At 53.8% G+C, this 10,305-nt stretch overlaps 2 protein-coding genes across 2 annotated transcripts; one reads left to right on the forward strand and one right to left on the reverse strand.

Annotated features, from left to right (window-relative positions):
• Nucleotides 1-358: 358 nt before the first annotated feature.
• On the reverse strand, nucleotides 359-5,215 carry COQ4 (coenzyme Q4). The gene is made up of 7 exons (XM_065648520.1): nucleotides 5,131-5,215; nucleotides 4,834-5,018; nucleotides 4,270-4,366; nucleotides 3,597-3,699; nucleotides 3,120-3,249; nucleotides 2,172-2,265; nucleotides 359-1,549 (listed from the first exon to the last, which is right to left on the reverse strand). Exons 1-7 carry the CDS (start codon nucleotides 5,202-5,204, stop codon nucleotides 1,387-1,389), a joined length of 846 nt encoding a protein of 281 aa, XP_065504592.1. The 5' UTR covers nucleotides 5,205-5,215; the 3' UTR covers nucleotides 359-1,386.
• A 24-nt stretch (nucleotides 5,216-5,239) lies between these two features.
• Nucleotides 5,240-9,689, forward strand: TRUB2 (TruB pseudouridine synthase family member 2). Its single transcript, XM_065648519.1, has 8 exons — nucleotides 5,240-5,376; nucleotides 5,463-5,585; nucleotides 5,692-5,766; nucleotides 6,327-6,388; nucleotides 6,712-6,793; nucleotides 7,348-7,420; nucleotides 7,868-8,004; nucleotides 8,753-9,689. Exons 1-8 carry the CDS (start codon nucleotides 5,280-5,282, stop codon nucleotides 9,040-9,042), a joined length of 939 nt encoding a protein of 312 aa, XP_065504591.1. The 5' UTR covers nucleotides 5,240-5,279; the 3' UTR covers nucleotides 9,043-9,689.
• Nucleotides 9,690-10,305: the final 616 nt, after the last annotated feature.

Here is a 10,305-nt window from a genome sequence, read left to right on the forward strand (position 1 = left end):
ACCAAAAGACCCCAGTCAGAGCACCTTCTCCCTCCCCTGGGAACCAGGATCACTTTAGGAAGCCCCCAGCTTTGTCCTCCTCCTGCTCTGCACCCTGATCTTCCCCTGTCCAGGCCTTTCTGCAACGACCAGCACAAGAGGTTGCTCAACAACCCCAAATCCCAGCTGGAAGGATGCTGTTTTGCAGCCCACATTGTGTCCCGGTCCCCAGGGATTCACGGCCACGTGTGTACCCTGCCATCACCTACCACCGCAGACAAAGAACAGCAGACCCCGCTAGAGCTGAAAAAGAGTGAGGTTTCACATCAGATCTCTCCCTCAGAAGGGGAGATGGGGCAGAAGGAGAGGGACAATGAACCACAAGCTCCACCGTGGATTTTATTAAGCAAGGAGGAATTTCAACAGCAAACCCACACATACGAAGTGCTCCCAGCCTAGTGGCTCTCTGCCCTCGCATCCCACAGCTCTGCTCCCCAGCTGCTGGCAGTCTGGAGCGCTGTTTAATTAACCCAGTAATCAGCTCCCAGACACAGCACAAGCAGCCACCATTTCTGTGCTCCCAGAATTCAGCCCCTTATTCCCGATTGTGTCATTTTGTCGCCCAAGGAGGGGAGGATTCTTGCTGAAAACCCAGCGCAATCACACAGATGTCAGCAGTTTTGATGGGGAGGGACTACAGGGAGATACGGCAGCCTGGGATCAGCTCTCGAACAGCCAATCCAGCCCGGATAATATCCAAAGGTATTTCCCTGCCTGCTCCCGTCAGCGTGCAATCGTGCACTGGCTGGTCTCCAAGGCGTAAGACACATCCCACGTGGCCCATCACGAGACCAGCCAGGCACCAGTACAAGCTGGGATTTCACTGTTGCACACACCAAACCTGCCCCTGGGCTGCTCTGTAAATCATTGGTTTAGCTCCAGTCCAGGGCAGCCCCAAGACTTTAAGTTTCAATCTTGCCAGGGAGGGTGGGAGGAGGAATTTGCCTACACAGCTCTAGAGCTCCAGAAGGCCGACGTGGCAGTTTGTGGCAGTGTGCTGTCAACCAGCTCTGCTCCTTCCCCATCCCAGCATTTCAGAGCATCAGTACCAGAGCGCTGCTGCTGTGGGGACCTGAGCAGCCAGATCCAGCTGGCAAAGGCATGGTGGGCTTTACCATCCCTCCACTGAATCACAAACAGCAAAAAGGGTCAAGTTTTGTCACGGCACACTTGGCCTCTACCAACAGGAGGGTGCCAGTTCTTGGCAGGAGAAAACTCAGCCCTCGGGTCCGTGGCGGCTGGTGGCAGAGCCACGCGGTGCTGCCGGGCAGGAGGAGATGAAGCGCGGCAGGGGACGGCTGCTGTCTGCCAGCGGGGAGCCCCTGTCCCCTCCCCGTACTTGAGCTCTCACACTTGAATGTCTGGGGGGGGGAAGATGCCAATCTCCTCCCGCAGGGACTCCACCGACTGCTCCCAGCGCTGCTCGTAGTAGACGTTCAGGATACAGCTGGCGTTGAGCCCGCTCCGAATCGCCCAGGGAATCAGCTCGGTGGCCAGGACCTGCAGCTTTCTGGAACAAGCCATGCAGGAGGTGACAGTTTTGATTTCCATGTTTTGTTTTTGATTTCCTTCTCCAAGTCCCCATTGTAAGCAGATGACAAAACCGTATGTCCCATTTATCCTTCTACCCTTCTAGCATCCCTCTTGCTTAACTCACAGGGGAAACTGAGGCACAGAAGAGGATGGTGTGCCACAAGGTTACAGTCAGCAGCAAACCCAAGACCAGAACTCAGGTTTTGCAATCCCCAAATTGTGCTGGGCCGCCAAAACAGATGTGCTGGGGCAGGGAACAGCTGCCAGCACGGTAAAAGTCCTGCTGGCCTCAACATGTGCCCAGCCCAGGGCAGCCAGGCCCGGGCATTGCTCGTCCTGCCTGGCACAGGCAAGTCAAAGCTGGAAGCAGACAAAGCATCAGGTTCTGCTTCAGCGACCAGGCAAAGCTGTGCCTCCCGCTTTCACTGCTTCCCTGGGCTGTGGGGACAGAGCAGATGGTTCACACAATGGATCTCCCTCCAGCTCCCCACTGCAAATTAGCAGTGTTCCCCTCTTCATTCCCAGAGGACCCTGGCAAGCATCACCCAGGCTGGCACGTCCCCATGGCAGAGACTCCCTTGTCATCGGCCGGTGCCTACCGTGCGCTGAGATGGATGGGGCCGAATGCTGCTCCCAGGACACACATGGGCAGCCCTGTCTGGACGGCTTCAAACCACTTCACCACGACCTCACCTGGGAGGGAACAGGGAGCCATGAGTGGGCAGGACAGCCAGGTCGATGGCCACCCAGGGCTGTGCGGTCCTGCAATGCAGGCTGCACCTTCTGCCCCTTCCCGAGGGTGCTATGGACATGTCCCCCCTGCCTCCATGGCAGGGCTCGGGAATGCTTCCCAAGTCTAGTCATGGCCTCATCCTGTGCCAGGATGAGCCTCGTCGTGCACCACCCACCCGAGAGGGATGGCCCGCGGTCCCCAGGGAGCAGCACCCCACTGTCAATGCCCCACGAGCTTGGGAAACACCTCCCGGGCTGGCCAGCTCCCTGCGGACCTTTAGCGATAAAACTGCCGTAGCCCGATGCCATGCACGGCTCTGCCCGCTGCTCGGCACGGGACAGACCTTTCAGAAATGGCACCAGGGCTCAGCAAAGCCTGTGTAGGAGACCTGATGTGCCGGTTCCCGCAGGCTCCCCAGCAAGGCTCGACTTGTGACTTGTGACTGAGTCAGACTCAAAATGAGGGCAAAGGACACAGGGATGAGCAAATAAGGAGCAACCAGGAACCCCCTGCTTTTGCCTTCGCTCAGAGCTTGCAAAACAACCCTCCCTCGGTGCCACCCTCCCTGCCAGGCAGCAAACACCCACCCAGCGGCTGCCTGCACCCAGGGCTTGGGCAGAGCATCTCCCAGCAGGAGAAAGGTGACATCCCACAGGCTCTTGGTCACCACAGAGCCAGCGATGCAGGACAGTGATGATGCAAACCTCCCAGCACACCTCCTCAGGCTGAGGATCGGGGAGTTTGGCCCAGGTGTCTCTGTTCCTGGGAGAGGTGGGGTTGGGCAGCACAGCCCTCTGAGCCTGCCTCCGCTCACCTAGCATGTTGGTTGGCATGCCGAGGAGAGTGTGCATCATGTCATGGACTTCTCGGTACCGCTGGATTACGTACGCCAGCTCTTCATCATCGACAAATTTGGGCGGCATCCGGGTGTCTGGAGAAACCTTCTGCAAATCCAAAGGGGTCCAAATCAACTCCTTCCAAACCTCAGGCTTCTGGTCATGTTCTTTAATGCACAGCAATACGTGGTCCTCCCCATCAGCGCATCTCCCAGTCCCCAATGATGGGGGTCAGTGTCATTTACATAGACAAAAACCAAGGACTGTGCAGCACCACTGACAAATCCAGTATTGTCTAATACCCAGCATCCCATTCTGTCTCCCCAGCTCCCCCTCATGCCCGGAGTGTTCCCCACAGGTTCCTCTACGGCTCCAATCTCCCTCTAAAGCACATTCATGCTGCTGCCACAGGGATCAGCTACAGCCATTTGCACCCTACAAAACCCCACACTCACATTGTCCTCCAAGAACCGGACATACTCTCGGCCCAGCGTGCCGTCCGGCAGCCCCCGCAGCCTGGTCATGTCCAAGGTGGAGAGACGGATGCGAGGCCGTTCCCTGAAAGCGAAACACAGGCCAGTGAGTCTGCCAGAGAAACCCATAGCGGAGGGTACTGGAGAAAAGGAGCTGGGGACATGCTGTAGGCATCTGGAAGGAAAATATGGAGGTGCCTAAGGAGGAGGCAGACCAACAGAGATGAAGACTCCAATGCAAAGAGATGCAGCAGCAGGTGCAGAGGAGAAATCCAGGGATGTGGTGGGTTTTCATCGCTGCGGTGCTCCATGCACCACGTCCATGGATTTCTCCCCTGTGCCTGCTGCTGCATCTCCTTGTGTTGGCACCTGCCAGTTCCAGCAGCAAAGCAGAACGGCCAGACAGCAGCGCTTGGAATAGGGCTGGGCCCAGCAGCTGCTGCACTCTTGCCCTTAGACTTGCCACAGCCTCTTGTGATCATAAAAATAAACCAAAAAACCTAGAGGGCTAGAGCTAATAAAACGCCTCTGCTGGTTTTAAGCCAGGGAGCCCCGGGTTTTCCCTTCACGGGGCCCAAGGAATGTGGTTGGCCTCATGTCTCCCTCCCCACCATGAACCACGCGGTGAGGGAGGGGGGGATGCGGAGGGACGCACTGGAGGATGCGGTAACCTTCAGGGTGGTGTTTCATCTTGTCTCGCAGGTTGGGCAGGGCAAGGCAGCCTGTGGTCTCCCCGAGGACTGCAACCATGTCTGAAAGAGAGACCAGACAGTGACCCAAGAGTGCTTTTCGCAATACCCAGCTGTACTCAGTTGGCAGGTGAGGAAATGGGCCAACGAAGCCCTTGGCCAGCACCATGCAGAGACCCCGTGGCAAAGCAAGGAGCCCCACAAAGCACAGATCTTCAACATCGGGGCTGCTCTGACATCGTGTCACCCGCAGGAAGAGATGTAGGAGCAGGTGTGAGGTCTGGGGGACCAAAGATGGAGCCAGATGGCATTGTAGGGAGTCAGGAGGAGATCACTGCGGGGTGTCTGAGGTTCCTCAGCCCCTCCTGCCCCGGGCCAGGTCTCAGTCCTGCACTTGCCCCATTATTGAATGTCTCACACTATGGGAGGAGAAACGAAGTCCCCTGAGGAATTCCCAGGAGACACAGGGCAGGATCTGCCGGATGTTAATATGGACCCTGGGTGGGCTGTGTCCCCTCGGCTCGGCTTACCGTGTCTGTAGGGGTCATACAGAGCCATAACCGCCGAGCCGGCAGCCAGCAGCGCCTTCTGCAGCGGGCTGGTGGGGATGTGCCCGGGGTACAGCTGGTAGCACCCTTCCTCCGCCTCCTCCTCCTCCTCCTCCTCCTCGCTGTGTCCATCCCGGGCCCGCGGCTCGCTGCGGCTCACACACGTTCTGCCTGCGGGAGCAGCGGGTGAGGAACCGGCCCGGCGGGGACGGAAAAGGGGGCGGGCACCGCCCGGACGCCCTTGAGGTGCCCGCGGGGGCCGGGACAGGGAACTGGCACTTGCCTGGAGAAGCGGGACGCGCCCGCAGCAGCGAGACCCCGACCCGCGCCACCGCCCGCCGCAGCAGCAGCATCGCCCCCGCCGCCGCCACCGCCGCCTGCCCCGGAAGCGCCCGGCGGGGCGGAGCGGGGCGGAGCGGGCGGACGGCATGGCGGCGGTGCCGGGGGGGCTGTTCGCCGTGTACAAACCGGCGGGGGTGGCGTGGGGCTGCGTCCGGGAGGCGGTGGAGACGCGGCTGCTGCGCGGTAAACGCGGCAGGGCCCGGCGGCGGGACCCCCCCCGCCCACCCCGTACCCCGGGGGCTGCCCCTGATCCCCCGCTTCTCTTGCAGAGCTGAACGCGGCGTCGGGGCGCGCCCCGCGGCAACACGTCCGGTTCCTGCCGGCCCCGGGTGACAGCGGGGACACGGGGCTGGTGGCCGTGAGGGTGCCGGTGCTGGCCGACCACCCACTCGGTAAGGGCCGCCGCGGGGTCTCGGCCTTGGCGGGGGGAGCCCCGGGGTGGCGGAGCCCCGGGCGGGCGCTGCGGGGCGGTCCCGACGCTGTCCGTGTCCGTTGCAGTGCGAGGCCCGCGGTTCAGGCGGCTGAAGATCGGAGCGGGTCACCGGCTGGACGTGAAAGCCTCGGGAGTCTTCGGTGGGTCTGGTCCCCGGGCGGCACCGCGTCCCGCTGGCTGCGGGGGGGTGGGTTTGCCCGTGGGGGGGTGGGTTTGCCCGTGGCGGGGCGGCGGGGAACGCTCAGCCCTTACACGGCAACACCCCCCCGGGTCTCACAACCCTGCGGGGAGTACAAATGCTAAAACACCGAAGAAACGGTCCAACAAGACGCTGGCAGTGCCAGGAGATGGGAGTGACCCCTGCCCCCAGCACACGGGGCTTTGATGTGCCACGCTGAGCTCCTGCCCGTGACACCGTGGGTGATCTGCCACTTGAACTGGCTTCGCTGTGGCCGGCATTGCTAAGCAATTGTCCTGAAGTACCCAGGTGGAAAGTTCTGGGAAAATCCAAACGCCCTAGTTACAGCCTTATCGTAGTTTTAATGATGCAGTAATTTGGGGGTCTAATTGCGTTGCTCAGACATGACTTCTACGGAGAAACAGCCCTGTCCAGGGGGGAAGAAAAGTAGCGTGTGTGTGTGATGCTGTGTAAACGCATGTCAGTGGCTGAATAACGGGTTCCCTGTTTTCTGTGTTTCAGTGCTTGGCATAGGCCACGGGAACAAGCTGCTCACCGACCTGTACGACTGCCACCTGACCAGGGTAGGTGATGGCTCAGAAGGGCCTCGGGACATCTGAGCGCAGCCTCACACTTGATTCCTGCCCTGGTGCCCCAGACTGGCCTCGTGGCAGTGATTCTACTTTTGTGTCTAAAACCCAACAACGCTTTTAAGAGCTTTTTGGTGTCCAGAATTCATCCTTCATGTGAGTGTCCACACGTGGCTGTATGAGAAGAGGATGCTGCTGTGTTTTTGTGCAGCACCATCATCATAGCCTGCACGTCCTAGCAGCTGCACAGCAGAATGTTGGTACTCAATTGCTTGGAGTATTTCTTTGATAAATTGCATTCTTTGCCCTTGTTCAAGGTTTACACTGTCGGTGGGCTGTTTGGTAAAGCCACTGATGACTTCTCAGACACAGGGAAGCTTGTAGAGAAGACAACATTTGGTAAGAAACTGAATTGATGTGTTTTAAAAACAAACAAAAATAGGACACCAACTGCAGGCTGTGAAGTGTTTAGCCAGGTAAATTGCACAAGGATGAAAGGAACGCCTTAGGTGCTTTCTAGTTGTTGTTTTTACATGCAGCCCGCATGCAATCCTGACATTATAGTCCACTTGTTCTAAATACAACTCCACTATCTACACAGCCAGTACGAGTCCTGATCACCAGGGTTGCTGCTGAATTGGGTGGGACCCAGATCTCTCCGTAAATCATACCTAGAGATAGCGATTGGAAGCCTTCATTAAATGAAACTCTTCAAACACCCAGTAAGAGAAACTGGAGCCAACATTTTGAAATCAATGAAGCAAACTGATTCTTCCCATTGTTGCCCAGTGCTGTGCGTTACCAGGGTACAGCCTGGAGATGGGACTTTGCTGAAGCCTGTTTCGCTGTGTCTGCCTGTCACAGTAATACCCTGATGGCACATTTCATGCTGTCATCTCTTTCCAGTTTCTGGATGGATAATTGAGACTTTGTTTTCGCCTTAATATTTGCAGATCATATCACAAGGGAGAAGCTGGAACGGATTCTCGCAGTCATTCAAGGAACAAATCATAAGGCCCTGCTGATGTATGTACCAGTGGGGAAATGCAGCTGACCCGATCCAGCTGCCATTTGCTGGTCTTTAAAACAAATCAGATGATTTTGTTTGCCATAATGAAAGTCTTTAAAGGTTGGAGTGCTGGCCAGGAACAGAGAGAAGTGACTCTGAGTGCTCTGTACTCTGAGAGGTTGCAGTTAAATGTCCTTGTATCCTCAAATCTCCAGCTATTTTAGGACCTATTAGCCACATTAGCGCCTACAAAAATGTCTTGTAGATGTGACCAAGTACCTCCCTCCCAAACTGCTACACTACTGACACTACATATAGCGTTAAAATGTACACAAAACCTCAACACATAGGCAGTTTTAAAAATAAAAATTGCAGCTCTGCTTTATTAGCACAGAGATATTTTGAATCCCATTGAAAAGAAGTACTAAGTGTCTGCGCTGCTCCTTTTTTTTTTCTTTTTCCAGGTATTCTAACATCGATATGAAAACACAAGAGGCATACGAGCTGGCTGTCAAAGGGTTGATTCGCCCCATGGGAAAGAGCCCTCCAATAATCACAGGCATCCGATGCCTCCAGTTTGCACCACCAGAATTCCAGCTAGGTAGGACTGGTACAAAAACCACTGGGGAAGTCTGAGTATATATTATGGCAAATAGGTCAGTAAACTTCAGTTTCTTATTAGTGATTTAATGCAAAATGAGTTAGTGGGAACTTTGTATCAACACGTAACTGGTAATCTCTGCTGAAAATTTAATATTTTGTAGTTTCAAGTCACAAAAGCATCTCTTCATTAGATGAACTTTTTAGTGCCAAGGAAATATTTTTTGTTAAGGCAAGATCTGGAGCCCTCACAGTACTGAAGCTGCTATAGTAAATCAAGCCAGCTGTGCACCTAGCTCACAGGATTTTCCCTGCCAGTTCCAAATCTTGGACTGAAGCAAGAAAATGTGCATACTGAATACCTACAGGGCAAAATTGTTCCTTATCCCAGTGTTTCAGTGTAATGCAGTTGGGGGGGGGGGGTTAAATGTCCTTTGCTTTTTTACAACCAGTCTCCTCACAAATTGTCTTGTTAAAAAGGTACATTTTCTTACCCACTTGGAAATACCTAAATTTCTACATTACTCTCCTGTATCCGAGTTTGTTTTCTAGAACATTCACTTTGGGAGGGACCTGGACACCCTGCAGCATTCCAGAAAATTGCAATCCACCTGTGCTGTAGCTTAAATAGTGTCTTCTACCCAACCAGTTCTTTCAGCAGAACTGTGAGGGATGTCTGGATTTACAGACAAGGTCTGAATTTGTGTCAACACTTTGCTGCTTCTGACAGAATCTCTGTCTCCTTCTAGAAGTCCATTGCTTGCATGAGACTCAGCAGTACCTCCGAAAAATAGTTCATGAGATTGGTCTGGAGCTGAAATCTTCTGCTGTGTGCACACAAGTGCGAAGAACACGCGATGGTGTTTTCACACTGGATGATGCTCTCCTGAGGACGCAGTGGAACCTGCAGAGTATACAGCAAGCAATTTGGGACTGTCAGCTTAAAGTGAAAACAGAGTTGGAGAAAACACTGGGTCATCAGGATAAAAGTCTCCTTCAGATGGTGGATGTGGAGATGGCCCACGCTGCAGACAGCTGAGTGTGCGCAGCGGAGGGAACGTCCACAAGCAATTTCTGTAGCACAATAACGCAGCTACGTGCTGACAGCATGATGGACAGCAGAAGGAAAGAGGTTAATTGCAGTTCACTTCCACCCTTTCCTTGAGATGAGTTTAATCAGAGAGGCATTTTTTTCAGTGACAGGCTGTATAATTTTTTTTAAAGCATCGCAAACAGTTCATTAACGGGAGTTAGCTGTGCCAAAATTCCTGTTGACTTCAGGAACATTAGGTTGCTAAGGGATATAAAAACCCATCCCCAAATTGTTTAGCCGCAGGAAATAACAGCGTCTTAGTGAGCTGTATTCCCTTGATTGCACAGATTTGTTTGTTCCTTGCAACTGGCAGCATTAACTTATCTACTGTATGGATTTTATTTTCCCTCTGTTATACTAGAGTATTTTCTTTTCATTAGCCCTGCTCTCAGATACACAAGAGCTCAAAATCAGGCTAAAAGAGGGATGTACAGGAGAAAACACAGCTTACACAAAGCAATGCAAGGAAACAGTTATATACAGAGTAGACGTGTGTGATCAGGAAAGAGGCTTTGTAGTAGGGACTGATGCGTAAGAAATAAAACTGAAAATGACCTAACAGAGAAGAGACTGTTTCTTGGCTTGGTACTCAGCTGTGAGTACACGGACTCATTACCAAAACAAAAAAAAAAAGCGCCTTTTTTTTTTTTCCTGAGGAACCGAGGCAGTTCAGGGGTCTTTGGTCTCCTGCTCTGCAGCAGCTCCACACACAGCACATGCTGCCCTTCAGTGAAACTCTGTAGGTTCTGTAACACCATTTGTTCTCTGTTAGCTCGTGATAGCTGGCTCTGACTTAAAAGAAATGCTTTCTAAATTTAAATTAAAAATATGAAGTAACACTTATTACACACAGTATTTTTCTAGCTATACGCTTAGCTACAGAGTTTGGAGATTTACTTACAGAAATCAGTAGAAGAGATTTGTTCTACTCCTCTTCTGAATTTGGACAAAAGCCAGAGTATTTATCATCCAGATAGCATTTAAGGAACAAGAATTAACTCTGGGCAGAACAGTAAGAGAGGCCACGATGAAGTATCTAAGTGGCAGAGTCCAGTCCTGTCCTGAAGCATCCCCAGAGTTATTAACGTAGACCCTGGAATCTCCCCATTGTTCTGTGTTCCCCTGCTCTGCCCAGAGCAGGAACAGCAGCCGAGCGGAGATGCCACCACGTGAGACGTTCCTGTGCCAGCTGCAGAGCTGCAGGGACTC

Source organism: Caloenas nicobarica, chromosome 19 (assembly GCF_036013445.1).
Source record: "Caloenas nicobarica isolate bCalNic1 chromosome 19, bCalNic1.hap1, whole genome shotgun sequence".
In the NCBI taxonomy this organism is placed as follows: domain Eukaryota; kingdom Metazoa; phylum Chordata; class Aves; order Columbiformes; family Columbidae; genus Caloenas; species Caloenas nicobarica.